The sequence below is a fragment of the Myotis yumanensis genome, unplaced genomic scaffold, assembly GCF_028538775.1.
Source record: "Myotis yumanensis isolate MYYU_CA2020_CCGP unplaced genomic scaffold, mMyoYum1.0.hap1 SCAF_9, whole genome shotgun sequence".
Lineage (NCBI taxonomy): Eukaryota > Metazoa > Chordata > Mammalia > Chiroptera > Vespertilionidae > Myotis > Myotis yumanensis.
Genome location: NW_027223760.1, coordinates 63,784,017 through 63,807,574, shown reverse-complemented (window position 1 = coordinate 63,807,574; position 23,558 = coordinate 63,784,017). Strand labels below are relative to the sequence as shown.

Here is a 23,558-nt window from a genome sequence, read left to right as displayed (position 1 = left end):
AGTGGTTTCGGGCCTCTCGGTTCCTGGGTTCAAAGGCGGAACGGGGCGCGCAGGTTATGGGGGTGCTTTGAGGCTAGGCAGTCGCTGGCCTTTAGAGGGGCGGGAGTCGGGACTCCAAGGAGTCGTGTTGTACGTGGGAGGAGGGGCCGGCGGGTAAGAGGCTACCTTTGGCCCCGTCCTGGTCGCTCCAGGTGAGCCTCCCGCCCTCGGCGGCTGGCAGGCCCGAGCCCTGGGTAGGAGGGGGGATGGGAGAAAGAGGGGGAGGCAGTGGTTTCGCAGGCGCAGGGGTGCGGAGCGAGGCTCAGGCCTGGTGTCTCAGAGCCCGTCTCCAGCTCGGGACCCGCACCCACGGGTAGGGGAGCGCAGGGGGAGGGGCAAACTCCACCCCGGCCGGGAGGGCCGGCCACGCAGCGCCCAGCCACACTCGTCACCGCCCCTCCGGGCGCGGGGCTGTCAGGGTTCCTGTTTGGAGAGATAAACCAGCAAAACCAACCAGGCAAAAAGGGGAGGAGGAAAGAGCGGGCCTGGCGGGGCCTGGCGGGGCCTGGCGGGGCCTGGGCGCCCCTACCCCGGCCTGAGGGCCGTGCCCGCCGCTGGCGTTGGGGAAGGGAGCCGGGCCGGCCGGCTGTGCGCGCCCATCAATCTGCCGGAGGGCGGCGGGCGGGCGGGCTGGGGGCTGTTTGTAACTTTGCTGCCTCGGTCGCCGCGGTCCCCGGGGAGCGGGCTCCGGCGCTCGCTCCCATTGGCCGCCGCCGCGTCAGCTGGTGCGATTTGCTGCTGTCGCTTTTGGCGTTCGGCCATCCAGAAACAAACCAGTTCGATGACTACTAATAGTTATAGCCAGATGTACTAATACACAACAAATCACAGTCCTGCAGAGGGGCGCGCAAATGAGTTCCTATTTTGTGAATCCCACTTTCCCCGGGAGCCTGCCCAGCGGCCAGGACTCCTTCTTGGGCCAGCTGCCCCTCTACCCGGCCGGCTATGACGCGCTGAGGCCCTTCCCGGCCTCGTACGGGGCGTCGAGCCTCCCGGACAAGACGTACACCTCACCTTGTTTCTACCAACAGTCCAACTCGGTCCTGGCCTGCAACCGGGCGTCCTACGAGTACGGGGCCTCGTGTTTCTATTCTGATAAGGACCTCAGTGGCGCCTCGCCCTCGGGCAGTGGCAAGCAGAGGGGCCCCGGGGACTACCTGCACTTTTCTCCCGAGCAGCAGTACAAATCCGACAGCAGCAGCGTGCCCGGCAAAGCCCTCCATGACGAAGGCACCGACCGGAAGTACACGAGTCCTGTTTACCCCTGGATGCAGCGGATGAACTCCTGTGCGGGTAAGACATTTCCCTGCAGCACCCTCCCCCCTAGAGAGTGGAGGGAGAGGGGGAAGGAGGCAGGGAAGGAAGGAAGGAAGGAAGAAAGGAAGGAAGGAAGGAAGGAAGGAAGGAAGGAAGGAAGGAAGGAAGGAAGGAAGGAAGGAAGGAAAATAGAAAGACAGGAGGAAAGAATGAACAAAGTTTCTTTAGCTTTTAAAAAAAGAGATTAAAAAAAATACCAACCCATTCCCAACGGAGCAATCAAGCTGAGGCAGAGTGAAGGCAGGGCACTAGTGTCCATGTAAGGTGACACCTTAGAGGAGTGTGTGTGTGTGTGTGTGGGGGGGTCATTGCTATGCTATGTGAGCCCCAAGACAGGAGCAAACTAAAGAGAGAGCCAGGCTGGATGGGAGGGAGATCCTACCTACACTGCACCCAGGTAGCACCCTGCTCAGATTCCCAAACCCAGATGGCCTTCTGCACCCATCACTGATGATTCCCCTTCACCTGCCAACCCCCTCTCCTTTCTGCCCTTCATACACTCATATAGAAAGAGGCCCTTATTTAGCCTCTTCCAGGGTTACCCCAAAGCCTTGGAGGGCCACATCCCCAGTTGCAGTATTTCTTCTCTCTCCTCCCTCCCCTCCTCCCACTTCCACTCAACTGCTCACTTACAGCCAACTTCTGCCTCCATCTAAGACCCTGCCCGCATCTCAGTCACCCAGCTTGGAGGGAAGCCCCCACCCATGGGCCCCTTTGGCACCAGAACAAATAGCCCATCACAGTCCTACATTTCCAGGAACCCCAGTTGGCCCATCGCTCCCAAAAACTCCACAGGGAATCCTCGGAGCAGGACAGTGCCTAATGCGAATTTGAAAACTTATGGTGTTTTGCTTTAACATCCACTGGTTTTGTTTTGTTTTTTCAAGGAAGCTTTGCATTTCTCAGATGGGGCCATACAATTTGGGGGAATTTGCAAAGATCTGAGAAGGCTGACCTTCACATTCTTAATTTCCCAAAAAGCACACTGAGTGCTTCTCCAGCCATCCTGGGATGCCTGGCCACAGTCACATCTCCACAGACATCCATATGTGGATGCAGTGTGCCTACCCTACTCATAGGGTTCCACACCCCCACACCCAGATATACACACACTGCATTCCCATAAAACATGACTTAGGTACCCCAAATTAAGAACGCCCGTTATATTCTTTTGCTTGTAATTTTGTTTTGTACTGAGCAGGTTTTTAAAAAACAATAACTTCCCACCCCAAGTCATTTTAGGTGGAAAACATCTCGCTTGGTATGAAATAGTCTTCTCCCATCAGGAGGCTTTTGGCCCAAGACAGTGGGAGAGGGGAGAGTGCAGGCGGGTTGGTTTCCAGCTCAGAGGCTTGGGGTGCAGAGTTGACTGGCTCAGCTGCCCAGATCCAGGCTCACGGGCGCCTGGTCCTTTCTGCCCGCAGGTGCTGTGTACGGGAGCCACGGGCGCCGAGGCCGCCAGACCTACACGCGTTACCAGACGCTGGAGCTGGAGAAGGAGTTCCACTTCAACCGCTACCTGACCCGGCGCCGCCGCATCGAGATCGCCAACGCGCTCTGCCTCACCGAGCGCCAGATCAAGATCTGGTTCCAGAACCGCCGCATGAAGTGGAAAAAGGAAAATAAGCTCATCAATTCCACACAGCCCAGCGGGGAGGAAGCTGAGGCAAAAGCGGGCGAGTAGGCGCCTGGGCAGGGACCAGGCCAGCGGCGCGACCTCCCTCGGCTTTGCTCCCTTGCCTTCGCCTGCTCCCCAACCTTTCTCCCTGCCTGCTACCATCTGGGGGGCTTACGCAGCTTCAGGGGAGCCCGGAGCTTTGCAAACGCCTGAGCATTTATTTCTTACCAAAAAAAAGCAGCAACATAAAAAAACCAACAACAATAACACACACACACACACACACACACACACACAGCCAATCCCAGCGGTGGAGCGGGGCGCACTGCACACACAATCCCGCTCTCCAAGGCTGCCCAAGCCGCTCCGGATCCCAGCGCGCGCCCCAAATCCGTCCCTGACTCTTGTGTAGCGCCTCTGCACGCCTCTGGTACGGGCCTCGGGGTTGCTGGAGAGGAAAGAACCCGGGGACCCACCCTCTTTTGGTGTCTGGGCATTTTGGCCCCGGTCCCTCGCCATCAAGTCCCGGAGGACACCACCAAATCGACTCTGGCCACTGCAAAGAGGGAACCTAAAGGTTGGGGCCCCAGCACTGCGGTGGCCTCCCAGGCTGCCCCCAGACAGGAAGGAGCTCCAGGAACAAAGGCTCCCCTCCCCCCGGAGAGTCTAGCCTCTCTGCCCCGCACCACCGTCCGTGGAAGAGAAGGAGCCTCAGCCGAGCCCAGTCAACCTGAGCGCGGGTGGAACTGCACAGCCCGGGACCGGCTGGGCTCCCGAAGGCTCGGGACTCGGGAATCCAGCTCCTCGCCTCCGACAGTGCCAACAGCGCTTTCGGGACCCGAGGAGGGGGCCCAGAGCCGTGGGAGCGGCAAGAATCATGGTTTCCAGCCTGCCAGGGGCGTCTGCGACGCAGGGCCTCCAGCGGGGAAACCCTCCCCTGCCTTTCAGCTGCATTTGTGGTTTACTTTCATCTTTCAGAACCCAGGAAAATAACTACGGGGATGCGAGGCACTGTCTGGAAATGCTTCCTTTAGCGTCCTCAGTTCACTCCTGGAGGTCTAAGCAAAACCCTAATAACGCGGCCCAGAAATCGCCAGCCCCTAAGCAGCTTCTGTAGCTGCGGGGAGCCTCGGCCCGCTCGCTGGGTTCACCTAGAACCCCTCCGACTTGGGGCCCGCCTGGCTCCAGGAAAAAGACCTAGTGGTGAAGATTCTCCAGGCTGGATCCTTAAAGCAAAGCAAACAGCAAGCTAATGACAAGAAAAGCCAAATTTACATGAAAGGAAAATCGAATCTGGTTATAGAAGTGTGTGGAATGTGACCTCGCCTCGGAGAAACACTACACAAAAGCTATCTTTAATAGACGCCTGTCATTTAAGAGCGGCGGGGACACTGTCCCTCCTGCGCTCGCCAAAAACAGAGCCGTAATTGTAGCGACTGCCCAGGGCAGGATTTATTTCTCCAATTGGCTAAATGGCTTCCCCCCACTCCCCTGAAGGTGATATCTGTATTTTCAAATTTCAGAGCTGCCGGCGTGACGGGCAGAACCGACCCCAACCTCGACATAAAAATAAGAGGGGCTGCACAGCGGGGAAATAAAGTTGTTGTAAATAAAATCCAAGTCACCATCTCCCCCCAGTCCTCTGCATCCTCGCCGGGCACGCGATCGGCAGCTGACGGCCTCACAATTGGTACATCCTAATGGAACTGCGAGGGAAATGCAATAATTTTGCCATAATGGGCTGTAACCTCAATTCGACCCCGGCCCTTGCAGCCCCGGGTCGGAAGCGGAGCGATGAGCCCTGCCTCCAGCGGGTGGCGCTCGAGTCCGACTGAACGGCGGTGGCGGGCGGCGGGCACGCGCCCGGGGCGCGCGCTCCACCCCTCTCGCCTCCACCCAACTCCCCCATTAGTGCACGAGTTTACCTCTAGAGGTCATCAGGCAGGATTTACGACTGGACAACAAAAGCACGTGATTCGAAGTCGTACCCCATATTTGGGTGCCTACGTAGGAGGGAACCAAGTACATGTCCCAGTCATTTCCATAATTCATCATAAATTGTGCAAGGGTGCTATAGACGCACAAACGACCGCGAGCCACAAATCAAGCACACATATCAAAAAACAAATGAGCTCTTATTTTGTAAACTCATTTTGCGGTCGCTATCCAAATGGCCCGGACTACCAGTTGCATAATTATGGAGATCATAGTTCCGTGAGCGAGCAATTCAGGGACTCGGCGAGCATGCACTCCGGCAGGTACGGCTACGGCTACAATGGCATGGATCTCAGCGTCGGCCGCTCGGGTTCCGGCCACTTTGGCTCCGGGGAACGCGCCCGCAGCTACGCGGCCGGCGCCAGCGCGGCGCCCGCCGAGCCCAGGTACAGCCAGCCGGCCACGTCCACGCACTCGCCTCCGCCCGACCCGCTGCCCTGCTCCGCCGTGGCCCCTTCGCCCGGCAGCGACAGCCACCACGGCGGGAAAAACTCCCTGGGCAACTCCAGCGGCGCCTCGGCCAACGCCGGCAGCACCCACATCAGCAGCAGAGAGGGGGTTGGCACGGCGTCCGGAGCCGAGGAGGACGCCCCCGCCAGCAGCGAGCAGGCGAGCGCGCAGAGCGAGCCGAGCCCGGCGCCGCCTGCCCAACCCCAGATCTACCCTTGGATGCGCAAGCTACACATAAGTCATGGTAAAGCCAGCCTTTTTCTAAATCCACGCGGCCGCGGGGGCGCGGCTCCCCGTCTCCCTCTCCCTCTCTCCTCTACCGCCCTCTCTCCCTGTTCTCTCTCCTGGTCTTGCCTCTCCCAGCCCCGTGGAGCCTCTCCCCGCCGGTCTCCTTCCCTGCCTTCCTCCATCCTCCTCCGCTTCTTCGTAGCGCCCTGAATTCTCAGGGTGGGGGTGGTGGTGGTGGTGGGAGCCGCTGGATAGGCAAGTTTAGACGTGGAAAGGGGGTAAAGGAGAAAACCCAGGTCGAACCCCAGCGCCTCGGAACGCGCTCCCGGGTCAGGCCAGCCAAGCAGGGCGCAGAGGTAGAGGATGGCAGTAGGGGCTGTGAATCGGGCTTGTCAGGACGGATAATTTATGAGGAGGGCTACGCTGGGGAAACAGCGTTACTAATTAGAGTCCCCGAAAAGGGGCTTGGGGGGCATAATCCCGGCGAGAGCCGGCGGGACTCTGAAGTTTGGGGGCAGGAGGAAGAGCAGGAAAGGAAAGGGAAGAAAAAGAAAGCAGGCGCCCCAAGCGTGCAGGCTGGAACAGGCGGCGGCTCTCGGGGCTGGAACTTTAAGGGAGAGTGAACTAGAGGCCACTTGGGCGCTCAGAAAAGGGCCCTGCTTTGGTGGGTTTCTGAACGGCAGCCTGGAAGGGCTGTGCCCTCGCCTCGGGGCACCAGGGCAGGGCCAGAGGGTAGGAGAGGGCTGGGGGGAGAGCGAGGGATCCTCAGGGGCGCAGCTCCAGCCTCAGATGGCCTGATTGTTCCCAGAGTCCAAATCGTATTGTTTTCTCTCTAGAAAGGAAGAGGGAAGGAAATTGGGGGGGCGAAGAGGGAGGACTTGTTGAGCTTTTTCTCTCCTGTTCCCTGCTCAGGACCCTGGCTCGTCCAGCTGGCGGACTTTGGTGGCCAGGGGCTGAGGAGTTGGTGGCTAAACCGCTGACTTTTCTGTTGCAGACAACATAGGCGGCCCGGAAGGCAAAAGGGCCCGGACGGCCTACACGCGCTACCAGACCCTGGAGCTGGAGAAGGAGTTCCACTTCAATCGCTACCTGACCCGCCGAAGGAGGATTGAAATAGCACATGCTCTTTGCCTCTCCGAGAGACAAATTAAAATCTGGTTCCAAAACCGGAGAATGAAGTGGAAAAAAGATAATAAGCTGAAAAGCATGAGCATGGCGGCGGCAGGAGGGGCCTTCCGCCCCTGAGTATTTGAGCGTTTAAAGTACTGAGCAGTATTAGCGGACCCCGCGTAGTGTCAGTACTAAGGTGACTTTCTGAAACTCCCCTGTGTTCCTTCTGTGAAGAAGCCCTGTTCTCGTTGCCCTAATTCATCTTTTAATCATGAGCCTGTTTATTGCCATTATAGCGCCTGTATAAGTAGATCTGCTTTCTGTTCATCTCTTTGTCCTGAATGGCTTTGTCTTGAAAAAAAAAATAGATGTTTTAACTTATTTATATGAAGCAAGCTGTGTTACTTGAAGTAACTATAACAAAAAAGAAAAGAGAAAAAAAACACACAAAAAAGTCCCCCTCGACCTCGTTTAGTGCCAATGTTGTGTGTTGCACTCCAGTTGTTTAACTGTGCATGTGAGTGGAAGTGTTCCTGTCTCAATAGCTCCAAGCTGTTAAAGATATTTTTATTCAAACTACCTATATTCCTTGTGTAATTAATGCTGTTGTAGAGGTGACTTGATGAGACACAACTTAACTTGTTTGACGTGTAGTGACTAGTGACTCTGTGACGAAAACTGTGACTCCGAGCGGTGTGTCCCTGCGTGCCTTTGTAGGACCCTTTGCACGAACTCTGGAAGTGGCTCTTATAAGCGCAGCTTCAGTGATGTATGTTTTTGTGAACAAAGTTACAAATATTGTCCAAGTCTGGCTGTTTAAGCAAACTGTGATCAGCTTCTTTTTTTTTTTTTTTTGTATTTGTTTTTAAGGAAAAAATACTGACTGGAAACAAAAAATAAACTTTCTATTGTAAGTTCTCTTGGTCTGGTTTGTGCCAAATAGTGAGCGGCTCTTTCTGCCCTTCTGTCTGTCTGTCCAGTCCTGGAGGCGGGTGAGTCTGAGGCTACCTGAGCAGCCTGCCTGTGCCAGGAGACCTCAGACGGACACCCTGACCCACGGCCTTCCTAACTCTGGCCTTTCAGAAAGTTCAGGACGGAAGGTGGAAAAGCTGTAGGTGCTCCCAAAGCCTCAGTCCAGCCTGCCCATCTCTGAGGAAACCAAGTAAACTCGCTGGGTACAAAACAGAGGAAGAGAGAGAAAGGAGGAAAAGCCCAGGGCTTTGTTAGCGGCCCACGGGGCCCACACAGATGCTGCCTGTTTCTAAGGCCATCCTGGGCCTCCACTTGAAGAGGCTGCTATGCCAAGTTGTGGCCCCCAAACTCGCTGCCTCTAACCCACCCAGGCACCCCTTCCCACGCCTCACCCTGAACCCAGTTGGCTTCTTTTGCTACAATTAATTTGCTACAAATGGAAGGTACTTACCCCATCCTAGCTCGGTTGGGAAACTCCTCAGGGCAGCTAAAGCACAACTAGAGATTTGCACATTTACCGACTGCTTACACTGATGCCGTCGTTCCTTTTAAAAGTTATAAAACAGTAAACTTTATAAGCCCCAGTTCCGGCTATATGACATTTGGGTGCCAAATGAATAGGGTTTTGTCTATGAATTAGATCGTAAAATCATCCATAGCACAGACAGATCGGCTCACTGGCTATAAAACGTCACGTGGGGCCATTAAAGTAAGTTTTATGGTTTTGGGGAGTTGACATCCAACATTATATACCACATAACATATAATCTCACTGACGCTGGACTCCATTTGACTCTTTTGCAGGCTACTACGTGTGCCGCCTGGTCATTCAAATTGTCAATTTTAGGTCCAGAAGTGCCCAAACCACAAGTTCTCAAAACTCTCTGAAAAATGGCTCCCTCCGAATTAAGGTAAGCTCGCCTCCTGAGCACTTTCGAGTTTATTTGTACTCTGAAAACTTTCTTCTTCCTGGATTTCTCTCGCGCGCGCTTTCTCTGTCTCTGGGTCAGTAACTCTGAGGTTGCCCCTGAATTCAAAGGGGCGGGGGGGGGGGGGTCCCGCAAACTTTCCCTCTGCGCCCCAGCAGCGCCAGGAGCCTGCTCTGCGGGCCACACGGTGAGCCGCGCCTGGGCCGGCGCATCCCCAGGCCTGACTCTAATTGCTGTGCAGCGGCTGGTAATGACTTCCGCCGCGCTCGCCCTGCAAAAAGATGATTTTTGTGTGCGGTGGGCCTGCGTGTGGCGGGTCCTGGTTCTTGGGGGGGTCGCGGAGCCCTGGGGTGGGGGCTGGGAGGCAGTGGGGCGCGCTCGGACGCCAGGGCCGCGCTGAGCTTGGGAGTTGGAAAGAAAGGCCCAGGCCGGGCCCTGCCGAGGCGGACTCCGGCGGGATTCCTTGTGGGGCTGTGGCAATATGTCTTCGCGGGGCCTGGGTCATTTGGCAGCACTGAACGGAGGCGGCCGCCTTCGGGCCGGGTTTCAGGCTGGCTCCAGAGAGCCAGAGGGTGGCAGAGGTCGGCGGGGCGCGGGCCGCACCTCCAGGCGGGGCCCCTGGGTTGCCAGGCCGAGCCCAGGACGCTGGGGACCCCGGGTCCCCACCTGGGGGGGAGGCTCCCCACCCCTCCCCCGCCCCGGGCCCAGGCCCTGAACCTTGCTGGCCTGCACGTTCTTTTTATTTCGGTGGGACTGTTCTCACCCGCCTGTGAGTCTGAAGCAATAAACTTTATGGCCGGATTTAACTTTAGTCTTTGAATCCCCAGGCTAAATGAAAGGAGTTACGGCGCTTTCTTTTCTTCCGCCTCGCCTCTCTTTTCACTCTCTTTCCTTTTTCTCTCCTCTTTTGTAGAATTTAAAACATCCATGTACAGGGCCCTCAAAAGGCAACTAAGGCGCCCCCCCATCCCACGCCTTAGATAACTCTAAAGATAGAGAAATGTACTCCCCCTCAGCACACAGGGGGAATTCTCCCAAGCTGTGCCCTAAAGTTTTGGGGGAAATCGAGGTGTCTTCAACGCCCAACTTAAAAGTCCCCAGAGCCATTAGGTTGTTTTCCCTGACACGTCATAAAGGGTAGTTGAGGGAAGAAATTGGTCGTTTGTCAGTAGGAGATTTCCGCCTTTCTTTTGTTAGCTGCTCTTTCTGTTTGATCCCAGGAAATTTACATAATCTATGATTTCCAAAACAGTCCCCAATATTGCACCAATGGGTGAAGTAAGGTGAAAGAAATTTTTCCTGGGTACAATTCCAGCTTGGCCTCAGCCACCCGCTCAGGCCCCCACCCCCCACATTCCTCCGTGGCAGAGTGGTGACTGGGGATGCTGTGGCCTGTCCCTCAGGATGGGTATTTCTCTGGATGGGTACTCACATGGGACCTTGCGGGTTTCCCCTATCCCGACTGAGGAATTAAGCCAAATTTTCCAACTTAGAAATGAAACAGACAAACAAAAAAAGGGATCTTCTGCCTCCACATGCTTTTCTCCTTGGGAACTGGGTAGCTTTCTGCAAGTGCTCATTGGTAAAGGTATGTACTAAGTGCTCAAAGTGAAAAAACTTAAAGTGTAGATTTGGAATTTCGACATACTTTATTGTGCACAGGCCACTCCTACCCAACATTAGTCCAACAGATGTTCCCAAAGACAGAGGTCCAAAGAGCAAAACCTGGGAAGTTTTCTGAAAGATCGAAACCCTCCTCCAAGTCCCACTTCTCTTGAATAGTGAGTGGCAAGGAAGATCCCTGAGGTCATGTTTTGTGCCCTGTGAGAGTGAGCATTGCCATGTCAGTGCTCAGGAAAACCTTGGTGGGGACCAGAATAGAAACTGTCTTTGGGTTCTCTTTTTCATTTTAAGTGTCTGTAAGAATTCTGGAGTCTTTGTTTCGCTGCTCTGAGTTTTGGGTTCTTTATTGGAAAATGCTGGGTGAAGGTTTTATTTTAGTTGCTCACTTGGTGATCTTGCTTGAGTGATTTCTTGATGACTAAAATTAGTAGCAGAAAAAAGAGTGATAGGGCTGCTGGCAGATTCACTTGAGTAACTTGCGTGGAGGAAGTGGCCACACCACCTCCGTGGCCACATCCCACCCTGGAGTGTGGGAATGGGCAGAAAGGCTGTTGGACCCATAGCCAGCATCACACAATATAGAGAAACTTTCCCATGATTTAAAAGACTTAGAGGCTATAAATATTGTCAGCTTGCTTATTTCTGTCTGCTGTAATCTTCATAAAACTTTAGAGTTTAAGGAGCAGGCCAACTCACATGGAGTTAAATGACTTAACACACACACACACACACACACACACACACACACACACAACCCCACAGCATCCAGTCAGACCTACGTGAGCATTCCTGGAGGAATTTTTTTCTTTCTTCCTATTTTCACAGGAAGCATAGTAAAGAGGATGGCTGGTTATCTGCTCATTTTTGTAGATAAGTTACTTCTCCTGCATTCTTTTGGGTTGTTTTTGCAGAGAAACTTCTTTAGAAAATATCTGTCATTGAGAGCTTTATGAAGACATCGAGCCTCAGCCGGTGGCAGAAGTGTCTGTCTGTGTTCCTTGTCTTGTAAAAGGAGAAGGTGTCTGAAATGTGCAGGGCCCTGTTTGTTTCTACAAGCCGCAGAGACAATATTTCCTGAACTATAAATATAATAGGAAGCTTCTGGTCACACTCACTTAGGGGTTTGTTAGGGTTTCCATGGTCTAATTCCACAACATTATGCCAAGATTCCTTTTCTTCTGCTCTTTCCCTGCTTCATTGTTGGCGGCTCTGGGAGAGCAAGACAGAATTTTCTACCAGAAACGGAGTCATGTTCATTTGTTGAGATGTGAAGAGTATTATATCCAAACAATTAGTGAGGGGAGAGCAAATTAGATCCTTGAAGATGGGCTATTAGAGAGGAAAACAACCCTTTTAGCTTAAAAGATGCCCTTCGAAGCCTCTCCCTGCCTTAGCTTGGGAGTCTGCCTGAGGTTTGCCCACCATGGAGAGTGCAGAACAGAACCGTGTGGCTCTATCCCTTTGGCTTCTAGGGCAGAATTTCTTTCTAGTCAATGACAAAACTATAAATGGGGCTTCCAGACAGGGCTAAGGGGGTCAACGTAGGCTCCCGCCCACACAGGAGTGGGGCGCCTCAGTCCTGGCCATTCAAAGCCCCAGAACTGGAAGATTTGCCTAGGTTTGTTTTGTTTGTTTTTCACAAAGAAAGCTTCCTTCCCCCACCATGCCCCCTCCCCACAAACTGGCCTTTTCAATAATAATATTTGTTATGAAGGTTATTGGGTAATTATTGCGATTTTGTGAAGCAGCCCTTGCTAGAGGTGAAGTCTGTCATCACCTAACAAATGACGCCCGCGCAGTTCACTGCCGGGTTAAGTAAATGCAGAGAAGATAAATCTGCACACCCTAGGAATCGCCAGCAGAGCACGCTTTAGTACAAGTTCACAGTCAACTCGCCTGCCTGGGCCAGCTCGCCCAACAATTAGGGCTGCGTCTTTATTTTTAAATAAAGGGGGAAAAAATGTCTCCAACTTCCATTACCTGCTTTCCCCATCTTCTTTTTCCTTTTGCTATTTGTGAGGCTCCCCTGCCCTGCTCCCAATTGTCCTTGTAAATGTAATGATGAGTGATTTCAAAATAATCTCTTTCCTATTTTAAGTGCTGACAAAAAGAAGTAGGAGGCTGGTTTGACAGGAAATACAGTCACAAGCACACACACACACACAAATCTAGTGCACCCTCTTGTTCTAAAAGGCTGTGGCAGAAGTAGGGCATCCCTGAGATCCTGGGAGGGGGCCTTCCCCTGAGAGAAAAGGCACAGCTTTGTATATCTTTGTGGTTAGTGCATTGCAACTGCAGGTCAAAAAGTTGAGGGTCAAAAGTTTACGTTGTGCAGCACTCTTAGTCATCTGCCCAGACAGAGTTTGATGTCAATGTTAGAGCTGCGATCTTGACTATCAGCACAAAAGATAAAATGGCTTGGAGTGACGCGTGTATCACGGTATGGACTCCAGGTGAACCCTCGTGGTTGAATGACCTCAATTACGGAGAAAAGGATAGAAAATTCCTCTTTTCAAGAGTAATACATGCTGTATTTCATCTTGAATTATCGCTCCCATTCTGAGGGAATAGCAGCAGGTAAATAGGCTTAGATTACTGAAAAACCAACACCTTAGATTGCTGGAGAACCAGGAGTCTTCGGGTGTGTCCAAAAATAAAAAAGCTCAGAAGTCATCAGTGGACCTTTAAGAAATAACATAGCAAGTTTCCGATGCCCCGTGGTACCTTCAAAGGCAAGAGAACCGGCAGGAAACTTCCTTTATTGGAAAACAGTGATTTTGATTTGCCATTTCTCTTTTTAGTTCCCATAACGATCCCTAAAGTGTGTGAGAAGGAGGGCAAACACAGGCATTTCTTGCAAAATGTGCTCTTTGCAATTTTCAAACACAGAATGCTTTTTCTGAAATTGCCACTCACTAAATGCCAAGAGTTCTTAGAGCTGGGAAGGGGAGGAAGGAAACGGAAACCCTCCCCCGAAGGGACAGGATTCTTCCACCCCTCCAGCAGTGAGAAAATGCTCATTGGTACCCTGAAAATGTTCCTGTTGTCGGACATTTTTCATTATGGTTATTGTTAACCCTACATTGAATGTAAGAGAAATGCTACAATCTATAAGTGAATAGCCACACTGTAAAGAATATGCCATTTGAGCAGAAAGGTGGAATCCAGAAATGTCAGAGCACCGTGACAGACTTCTGTTCTCCAGAAAATACTCTTTAAAAACACATTTGGAATAAAAGCTAAGGAGAGGAGAAGCGAGCTAAGGAGGAAGGGTGGGAGAGTGGGAAAGAAAGGGAACAGTGTGTTAAGGAAGCCGACTGGAACCATGCCTCCTGTGTGAGTTACAACTGGAGAGCTAAACACTATTTTATTTCTCATGCACCTATATTAGCTGTAAGTGTTGGTGCCATTAGAATCTATTTCCTGGGGGACGTATTTTCCTTTTCCAGGTATTGATCTTTAAGTAATCATTGTAGGGAAGCAGAGAAGAGAAAGTTGAAAAAACATTTCTAGATTTTTCTTTTTTAACTATAGAGATAAGTTAATTTAACTACTCAGAATGCAGAGTCTTGTTAGGCATGTGTAAGATCATCCCAATATATTCTGGTTGATTGGATTTGCTGGTGCCAGGGACATTCAGTGGTAAATATTTCCCAAACAGTGCCGTAGTGGAAGTAATCAGATTGCTTCCACTGTTGGATGTGTAAAGTTTTCACTCTGGCCAAGAGCTTGAAGCCAAATGGGGGTGTGCCAGATGAAAACAAGAAAGGGAACAACTGTGGTGATTGCTGTTACAGCAGTGAACACTTCACCACATCTGGGCTAGCAAAATGGAGAAAACTGAAACCCCCGCTATTACTCACCAAGACAATTATGTGTCCCTTTGAGAAAAGCTTGTTATTGTATTATTGGTTAAAAATGTCCCATGCCTTAGAAACATGTCAGATCCAATAATCATAGACACCTCTTCGCCAGTTTTTAAAGTAAAAGAAAAAGTTACCTGAAGAAGTTACTGCTTTTAGAGTGCATACGTTTTTATTTGGAGGATCTTGATTATTAGGCCTCTTACACAGTCCTGGTGAAAATTCATATATAATGCAAGTATAAATTTCAGTCTTTATGCCTGGGTCATGCTCATCGCTATAAACTACTGCAAGGAAATTACCCCCAAACAATTAATGGTTCAAATGGATGATAAAGTATTGCTTGTCTAAAATCATGTGCCTAGTGTAGGTGGGGGAGAGCCCTCAAAGGCCACCATCAGGCATTCTGAAATTCAGCCATTCCCGCGTGTGCTCCAGAGATGAGCAGTCAGTCTGAGGGACTCTCATTCTAAAGAACAAAGGACAAATACAGTCAATACATTCCATAACGTTTACATTTCCTTTGCTTCCCTCCCCCACCCCTCCTTGGTTTTCCCTGAGAAGGAGTGACCTGGGCGAAGACCCTGCTCTCTAAAAGACACTGTATAGACCTTTTAGAAGCGCGAAGTCCAAGGCCGAGGTGAACTTCAGGTCAGCACGTCTAACAAATATGAAAATGTCGGCTGGTGAAGGGCGCGCCTTGTGATTTAACAAAGACTGTCAATGTGTAAGATTAATAAGAAACAAAATGCACACGGTGTCACTGTTCGGTCACTTTGAATCTTGGGACAGGGTTGCATTCAAGAGGGCAGGCTATTCCAAAGATATTCTAAATGATTCAAATCAGATTCAAACTAGGCTGCAAACCCTGCCTTCCTCTCGCCCTCCCTCTCCCTTGGACTCCCTTCGCTCTCCTTCTCCATCTGGGATTCGAGGACATGATGAAAAGTTGTTTCATTTAATGGGATTTTAAGAAAGCCTTTGTTGGGAATATATGTTATCCCTGCACGTGGAAATGAGCAAATGTGCTTACCAAGAAAAGGATAATGCTTCCACCCTGCTTGGAACTGGAGCCAGTTGGTGTGCGAAGATTAGCACACTCCCTCTCTGCTCCATTTAAGAGCATCCCATCTTTTTCTCGGGCGAGATGTTGCTGGTAAACTTCGGTTTATGTATTAATTGAGTTAGTTTCTTTCTGGCTTTACTTTGGTGTCTTGGATCTTATGTAAAGGCAAGAAGTGGTTTTTTAAAAATGTTTTTCAAAAGATTATTTGATTCAGTGGAATGATGCTGTGGCTTGCACAGGGAGATTGTGGAAGGATCAGAAAAGGTACTGAGATTGTTTATTACAGCCATAAATCTTGCAGTAAAATGTCAAAATGTCGGTGTGTGAGATAACACTTGGTGGTCCTGGCTCCGTTTGTGTTTATGATAGGAACCACAAAGACAAGTTACAGGCCTTGGGGGATTCTGTGTAAGCCCATCTTCCTAAAGTAATATAACCACATGAAACACAGGGGCAGTTAACTCGTTTAGGCTAACCATATACAAAACAGTGCCCATGCCTTGGTAATACTTTAAAATAGAAACCTGGTAGAAGGTTCTGAGGCTAAACAACATGAACTTTGTGTTTTTGTGTCTGTAAATAACATTAAACAAACATGGTTAAGACCCTAGTACTCAAGGCTGATGCCATGAGAATGACGGCAAAATTTCATTGTCATGTTCCTCCCCTCCTGCAAGCTTAGCGAGCCCAATTTTGTAAATTATATTATGTATATATTATTCAAGTTATATATTCAGCATATATATATATATATATATATATATATATATACACACACACACACACACATATTCTTACTGTAGAGAGATATTGGTTTAGGCAGCTGTATCACAGGCTAGATTTCCCCGGGAATCTAGAGAGAATGTCTAAAGATTACCCTCAGCATTGATTTCTGTCTATGGCTCAGATTTCATTAAAAAAAAAAATTCAGGGTACCCCATGTCGATGGACAGCACTCTTCACAGACACACAGCCAATGTGGAAAACCTCTTTGTACCACTTCAGGGTGATTCCAGTTAAAAAGCTAACATGATCCCCCTTTAAACCTCTTTTCCTAAATTAGTTTAAAGATTAGTCCCATATAATAGGCTTTATGTGGCTAAGCATTAAATGACTATCCATCAAATGGATATTCCAGCATTTAGTAACTCATATGAGTAACCGATATAAATGAAGATAGAATTGACATTCCTTTTGAAGTGTCTCCAGGCTTAGGCTATAGCTTTCCTTGTCTGCCTTCCAGACTCAGTTGTGAGAAGGCTGTTTATACTGCTCTTTGAAAAATCAAGTAAGATGTACCAGCTGAAAAAAAGTCCTGGCTGTACATGCCAATATGGAAGTATTTTAGAAGAGTGACTATTCTAGCTTGTAGTGCTTTCATCTAGGCTGAAAAGTAGAGGATCTAGGTGTGTCTGTGACCCAGAAAAGGAAAGTACACAACAGGAGTAAGGCATCAGTATTTAATGCAAAGATCAACATTAGGTGGAATTAATAAGTAATTTATTTGTTAATAATGGTGTAATTAGTTTACCCATCACATTTCAATTACCTAATGGCAGGCAACAGTCCTCTCTCCCCCTTTTCCAGAGCTACTATTATCGTTAATATGCTAATTTCCAGCAATGCAGAAATGATAGGCTGTCCTGCGAACAGAACTTTACCCTGAGATTCAGTCTGAGAGAGCAGCGTCCAAAATGCAAGACACAATCTTCTTAGCGGGACAAGACTCGCCGGCAATCAGACGGGGCAGTGCGCTGTCCCCGTCGCTTGCTTCTGCTCAGGAATTGTTCTGAAATGGGACGTTGCTGGTTTCAAAGCTCAGTTCTGTGCAGGCGCCGCGCCTATCCATCCCCCACCCCTGACCACCTCCTGTCTCCCAATCGCGCCTAGAAAATGCGAGTGTTTAACTCTCACATCAACACCTCCATCAAAGGAGGTGCTATTAGAAGGTTCTGAGTGTCCTTAGGCCCCCGGCCCCGCCATCAGATTTTGTCTCTAAAAGAAAGGCAGCATGAAACGCGCCCGTCCGGCCACACCGGGATGGCCTAACGGCACGTTTCCAGGCCGGTTTCTCTCGGCTGCTCAGCCACCCGCTCTCGTGGCTCCTGCCAGGCTTCTCGGAGCGGGGACCCGGGCGCGGGCGCCGCGAGAGGGTGGGCAGGGGGATTAGCGGGGGAGAAAACGGGTCTATCGACCTCATTCGTTTTATTCCGGGGACAGGATTAAAATGAGACGACCTCCTCGATCCCAACCCATTCCCTCCCTCCGCCGGCCTCGAACCCGGGAGAACGCCGGGCCGGGCGAGGCGGGGCCCGAGGTCAGCGCTGGGCCGCGGGCGCCTGGCTGCTCCGAGGCCTAGGCCGGGACTCGGGCGCTCACGGGGCACGGCCGGGACATCCGAGGGGAATTGAAGCCTGGAAGGCCCCCCAATTCCCAGCGGGACTCAAAGTTGGGGGGCTTGTGCGGGGGGAACCAAAGCGCCAGCTCCCTCCCTCCGCCGGGGACCCGACCGCAGCATCCATCACCTCCCGCGCGCTTCCTGATCCGGGTCCGCGCGCGCCGCGCTCCCATTGGCGGGGGCGGGTCACGTGGGGGCGCGCGGGCGCGGGCGGGGGAGGAGCGGCGCGAACTTTGGTGGCATTGGCGGCGGCGGCGGGAGGGGGAGGGGTGGGCGCTTGACAGCGGGGGAGGGGACGGGAGCGGGGGGGGGGGAGGGGATGGGAAGCGAGGCAGGAGGGGGAGGGGCCTCGGCGAGCCCAGAAAAACGACAACGCGAGAAAAATTAGTATTTTTGCACTTCACAAATTAATGACCATGAGCTCGTTTTTGATAAACTCCAACTACATCGAGCCCAAGTTCCCTCCCTTCGAGGAGTACGCGCAGCACAGCGGCCCGGGCGGCGGAGACGGCGGCCCGGGCGGGGGCTCCAGCTACCAGCAGCCCCCCGCGCCCGCGGCCCAGCACCTGCCGCCGCCGCAGCCCCAGCTCCCCCACGCGGGCGGCGGCCGCGAGCCCCCCGCCTCCTACTACGCGCCGCGGGCCGCCCGCGAGCCCTCCTACCCCGCGGCCGCGCTCTACCCCGTGCCCGGGGCCGCCGACGCCGCCTACCCGTATGGCTACCGCGCTGGCGCCAGCCCCGGGCGGCCCCCGCAGCCCGAGCAGCCCCCCGCTCACGCCAACGGCCCCGCGCACGGCCTGCACGCGAGCCCCGTCCTGCCTCCCGGGCGGCAGCCCCCGCCGCCTCCCCCGGCGCCCCCGCGGCGCTGCGAGGCAGCCCCCGCCACCCCGGGCGTCCCGACGGGGGGCAGCGCCCCCGCGTGCCCGCTGCTCCTGGCCGACAAGAGCCCGCCGGGCCTGAAGGGCAAGGAGCCCGTGGTGTACCCCTGGATGAAGAAGATCCATGTCAGCGCCGGTACGTGGCGCCGCTGGGGAGGCGCGGGAGGGTCTGGGCGGGGGTCAGAGGCGAGGCCCGGGGCAGGGGCAGGGGCGGGGCAGGGCCGGGAGGGGAGCCCGGCGGCCCCAGCTGCAGTGGGTGCGGGTGCGCGCGCCCGCAGCCCGGGCCCAGTGTGGGAACCCTTTTGTACCCGGGGTCCCTTTATGGGGAGATTTACGAGACGCCGCACGGTTAGGGCCGCAATTACCGCCCCCATAAATTCCGCGGCCCTGGCAGCGGCTCCGGGCCATGTGTCTTTGAAGCTTTTCTGCAGCCCCGAGGCCCAGCTCCGGTCCTGATGGCTCCCGGGTGCTCCCCGTTGTCAATAGCCCGTGAAACACTTTCGGTGCCGTTTTATGTATCTTGCGTGAACTTGGTGTCAGGTTATTAGATAATGATGATGTCCCCTTGCTCTTCCCCACCCCACCTTCTCTCTCCTCCTCCTTCCCCGCTCCTTCCACTCCCTCCGCCTCGGCTGGCTCTCCCCTCGGGGTTCTGGGCTCTCAGTGAACCCCGGGTATCACGGAGGGGAGCCCAAGCGCTCCCGGACCGCCTACACCCGGCAGCAGGTGCTGGAGCTGGAGAAGGAGTTCCACTTTAACCGCTACCTGACCCGGCGCCGCCGCATCGAGATCGCCCACGCGCTCTGCCTGTCCGAGCGGCAGGTCAAGATCTGGTTTCAGAACCGGAGGATGAAGTGGAAGAAAGACCACAAACTGCCCAACACTAAGATGCGGTCCTCCAACTCGGCCTCGGCCTCCTCCTCCTCCGCAGGCCCGCCGGGGAAAGCACAGACTCAGAGCCCCCACCCAAACCCGCACCCCCACTCCCACCCCCACCCCCACCAGGGTGCCTCCACGCCCATCCCCTCCTCCATATAATCTCCTGGAGATCTAGACCCGTTTCTTTCCCTCCTCTGCGTTTCTCCTCTCTTCTGCCCCTTTCCCCATCCATCCCTCCCCGTCTGTCCATCTGTCGGGACCACAACAGACCCCAAAACAAAACCCAACTTGGTGAAAAGTGTAATAAAAAGAAGAGGACATTCTCCTGGTAAGAGTGTGTGCTGGTTGCCACCCAAGAGAGGCCAGTGGCCAGGATGCTGGCTGGTGGAGCAACCTGCCGGCCTAAGGAAGGCTGCCAGGGTTGAGTACCTGAGAAGGACCACTTGGCATCACATACTTTTGAGACGGCGGAAGGACCTGTGTATGTATATTTGTTGCAAACAGAAGAAAACAGACCCTTTCCTACCTTCCTTGTCTCCCCTCCCTCATTAAGGCAGCTCATACAAGCTTGTCTTGAACTGAATACTACATGAGTAGACATTGTGGACCTCACAGGATTATTTAATTCTCCAAATGTATAGACCTCGATGGTAGATGTGACACAATAGTTTCCCTTCCTTGCATTTATTTAAAATATTGTTGTAGAGATATTGTTGTCTTATTCCGAGGCACAATCTTCGGGGAGAGGGGAGTGCATTTAGACCCATGTCCAACTGTACACACCGTGGTATGGCTATATAGAAAGCCTTGCTGAGAATAAACTCTGTTTCAAAAAACATTAAAGTTCTAAAACACATTTGTGTGTTTCCTACTTTTAATTAAAACAAAAAAGTGCTCTGGATTGAAGTGCTTGACCTTGCCTAGGAGGAAATCTTGTAGATGGCTTGAGTTGTGTTCACTTGGATTCTGACTGCTCATGTAATGTGTGTGAGTGTGTTCAACTTGAGCTGAACTCTTGTCAAGTTTGACCCACGGTGGGAAAAGTTCCAAAGGGCATGAAGGCTCTTGAGCTCTGAGAGGGCTCCTTCTTCTTCCCAAACTTGGCCAGGCTGTCAGGCTTCAAGTCTCTGTAAGGCACAGAAACGTGTCCTTCTGTGCAATGAAAGGTGAAACCGTGCAGTGCTGCGGGCCCAGGAGTTGCTGCAGCTGCTCTGCTGGCTGAACTCTGAGCACACTTGGAAAGCAGTGGTCCCTCTGGTATTTATGGCACCTTCGCACTTCATCTGCCTGTTTCCCTGGAGATAAAAAATAGTTTGTGTAAAGGGTTGAGGTTGCTTTTTGTTTCTTTGCTGTTTTGAAGGCTCTCTTTGCTAACCATAGCTTGGGAATTTTTATTTGTTTGCTTCTTTCTTATGTTCTTTCTTTTTTGAAGCAAGAAATTTTAAAGTAAACTGGATTTTCCCAGTACACCCTCCAGAGTTTCTTCTGAGGAAATAAAAGGCTTAATGACACCCTAAATTGCACCCCAAAGCAAGGTAGACCTGGGAGTATTCAACACTGGAAGAAAGCCAAACTCTGAACTAGGGTCACTTGCCTCAAATGCTCCCAGATTTTTCTGCCCAACCTAGAGACCTAGATTTAAAAGGTTGAAAATAAAATCTGCTTCACAATCTCCATAACTCTAGCATTTGTTTACTGATTTACTAATCAGTCAAGAGAATTTGGACTTGGTTGTCACTGAAGGGACAAGATACAAAAAAACACAACAACACACACTAGCCCCAGAATATTAGAATTGTCACTTGGCCTTGACTGAGGGCAATGTTTAGTTCATGTAATAATTTTAGCAGAGATGGGAGGGGGCGCTCACCTACCTCTGCAATAACGGAGGAGTTTTAAACACATTTTCCCCTCAGTGGTGAACCCTTGGCCAGTGGTCAGTGCTGTTACTCTACTGCCTGTGTGTAATACAGGCAGGGGCAAGCTGCTGTCTACCTATGAACAAACCAGATCTGAGAGGGAAGTGATGGATCCCAGTCTCAGAGGGGCCTCCATCTCTCCCCAAGAAAACTCAGGGGCAATCAAGTGCCCGCCTACCCCAGTCAGGCCAAACCTGGCATAAAGTGCATTTTATAAGGTGTGAACGAGTGCCAGGGATCTCTAGAGTCCCTGCATCTGCTGCTGAGACTTATTAACCCTTCCTCTACTACACGCATGTGTAAAACGAAATTAAATCACGCTGAAAATAGCAATTTTCCCAGGAATCATTAATCACCTCATACAATAAATACTTCTTTGTAATTCAACAGCAATTCTGAAAGGCATTCTCTGGGAAAAGTCTGTGGAGAAGCAAGGGATCTTCTTGCAAATAACGTGGTCTCGGGCAAAGACGCAGCATCTTGCCTGTCTGCTCAAAAAATGCCTAGACTCTTGGTGGAAATTGAGTGTCAAGCTGCAAAACCTCACATGGCAGATTGTCATCAATTAAGGTAAATTCTTATATTTCTCCTTTGTAGTAGAGGAAGGGGATGAGAGCATTAATTAGCTACATACTAGAGGCAGTTGTATGGGGCTAAAAGGGGTAATGAAGAGAAAGGATGGAGATGTGTGTGTGTGTGTGTGTGTGTTTATATTCCAGTGCAAAATGGAATTTTTACCCAAATTGTGTTGATTATTAAGGTATTGGTAAGTTTTACCAAGTCAAAATATTCCCAAATGATCCAGATGATTGTGCCATTTCTTTAGTGTTTTGCCTGTTTCAGATTTGGTCTTTTAAAGGAGCTTGTTATAGCAGCTTAGAAAATCCCACTTTGTGCTTCAAAATCGCGCATTGTCTGCCCTTTGCTAGGGCAACCATAAGAGTTCACCCAGAGGACAAATTTTCTATCTCATTAATTGTTGTTTTTTTAAAAGCAAACTCTATTGGCCCCTCAAACCCTTGACCTTTAAAGACAGTAGTATTTTGTGTGAGCTCTATACTTCTGCTGCCAAAATGACCCTTACACAGGCTCTCCTCTTCTTTCCTTTCTCTCTTTCTCTCTCCTTCCCTCTAACACACACTCATCTGCTTTAGTCACATAGCCAAGCTGTGCATGACTCTGGAGAGATAAAAGTTTTGTCAACATCTGAAATCAACCTAAATCGGATAGGAGACACTTTAATGGTCACAGTTTGAATTAAGTACTTAAGAGTCTCCCCCCTGAAGAAAAATGGCACTTTGCAGGCTCTCTTTCCTAGTTTTGCTGAAATCTACGATATACCCGGTGTTTTATTACAGCAGGAATTCAACTGTGACAGGCAGAGTAGAGTACTTAATACGCAGGATGGAGCTCATGGGGAGATTACCTAGATATATGGGGAGTGGGCCCTCTGCACAGCATCTCTGACTTTATATTCAGCTGTCACAGGGTGTCCACATCCTCCTCCACCTCTCAGCCCCTCCCCATGGGGTGGGTATCACCAAGCCTCCTCCTCTCTCTCCCTGCTTCCCTAAGCTACCAAACTGTGCTGTTCTCACCCACCACTGCCTTCCCTCCAGCAGTTTAACATGGAAACAGATCAACCATTCTTTAGAATGGAAAGAAAGAAAAAACTCCAAGAATCAATGTAGCAAACAGAAACCTGGGGCTTCCCATTTGAATGAGTGGATTCGGTGCAAGCAAAAAGCTGTTCATGACACTCTCGTGGTCTGCATCCCTAGCCCAGGTGAGGTCCTCTATTGGAGCCACAGGCTCACCCTGCCCAACCGCTGCCCCTCCAGTGGTTGCTCCTCTCTGTATTATATACGGACCCAAGACTAACGCTGCTTCTTCTCTGAAAGAGTATGGGCTGGAAAAAATAGGAGGAAGAAGAGAGACCTGTGTTCTAACTCTTTGATAGCACCTAGGAGGCTGCCGGGGCTGTTGTGAAATATTCTCATCTGAAATTTCTGTCTTGGAACTCTGTCAAGTCTTATTCTCAAGGCCCCAAACCTATGGAGTAACCCCTGCCCCCTTTCAGGTCAGCCCCAGTCTCTCTGGAATTGATTTCTGGGGGTAAAAGAGATCCCAGATTGAAAGAATATCTTAGGAAAAAGAGATCTGGAGGCCATTTTGGTCCCATCTTAGTTTACTGATGATGAGGAAACTGAGGCAGCTAAATGCTCCCCCTCCCATTTTTCTTTATGTTAATGAATTGTAGATTTGGTCCCACAC

The 23,558-nt window shown here is 51.4% G+C and overlaps 3 protein-coding genes across 4 annotated transcripts; all 3 read left to right on the top strand.

Moving 5' to 3' along the window:
- The first annotated feature begins 802 nt into the window (after positions 1-802).
- On the top strand, positions 803-3,040 carry HOXA6 (homeobox A6). The gene is made up of 2 exons (XM_070424477.1): positions 803-1,332; positions 2,781-3,040. The coding sequence occupies exons 1-2, from the start codon at positions 891-893 to the stop codon at positions 3,038-3,040; spliced, it is 702 nt and encodes a 233-aa protein (XP_070280578.1). The 5' UTR covers positions 803-890.
- Positions 3,041-8,598, top strand: HOXA5 (homeobox A5). Of its 2 annotated transcripts, XR_011472671.1 has the most exons (3): positions 3,041-5,663; positions 6,642-6,953; positions 8,534-8,598. XR_011472671.1 is itself a non-coding variant. In XM_070424472.1 (2 exons), the coding sequence occupies exons 1-2, from the start codon at positions 4,769-4,771 to the stop codon at positions 6,890-6,892; spliced, it is 1,146 nt and encodes a 381-aa protein (XP_070280573.1). In that variant the 5' UTR covers positions 3,041-4,768; the 3' UTR covers positions 6,893-7,675. The 2 variants fall into 2 exon arrangements, 1 of the variants encoding a protein (XP_070280573.1); XM_070424472.1 differs by lacking the exon at positions 8,534-8,598 and having other exon boundaries at positions 6,642-7,675.
- Positions 8,599-17,977: 9,379 nt separating this feature from the next.
- Positions 17,978-20,221, top strand: HOXA4 (homeobox A4). The gene is made up of 2 exons (XM_070425168.1): positions 17,978-18,622; positions 19,151-20,221. The coding sequence occupies exons 1-2, from the start codon at positions 18,019-18,021 to the stop codon at positions 19,522-19,524; spliced, it is 978 nt and encodes a 325-aa protein (XP_070281269.1). The 5' UTR covers positions 17,978-18,018; the 3' UTR covers positions 19,525-20,221.
- Positions 20,222-23,558: the final 3,337 nt, after the last annotated feature.

What these genes read in the sequence shown, in the direction of transcription:
- HOXA6 (XM_070424477.1), top strand. Translation starts at nt 891, where the DNA reads ATGAGTTCCTATTTTGTGAATCCCACTTTCCCCGGGAGCCTGCCCAGC. An exon ending in GCGGATGAACTCCTGTGCGG is followed by an intron (nt 1,333 to 2,780) that starts GTAAGACATTTC and finishes TTCTGCCCGCAG; the next exon opens with GTGCTGTGTACGGGAGCCAC.
- HOXA5 (XM_070424472.1), top strand. Translation starts at nt 4,769, where the DNA reads ATGAGCCCTGCCTCCAGCGGGTGGCGCTCGAGTCCGACTGAACGGCGG. An exon ending in CAAGCTACACATAAGTCATG is followed by an intron (nt 5,664 to 6,641) that starts GTAAAGCCAGCC and finishes TTTCTGTTGCAG; the next exon opens with ACAACATAGGCGGCCCGGAA.
- HOXA4 (XM_070425168.1), top strand. Translation starts at nt 18,019, where the DNA reads ATGACCATGAGCTCGTTTTTGATAAACTCCAACTACATCGAGCCCAAG. An exon ending in GAAGATCCATGTCAGCGCCG is followed by an intron (nt 18,623 to 19,150) that starts GTACGTGGCGCC and finishes CTGGGCTCTCAG; the next exon opens with TGAACCCCGGGTATCACGGA.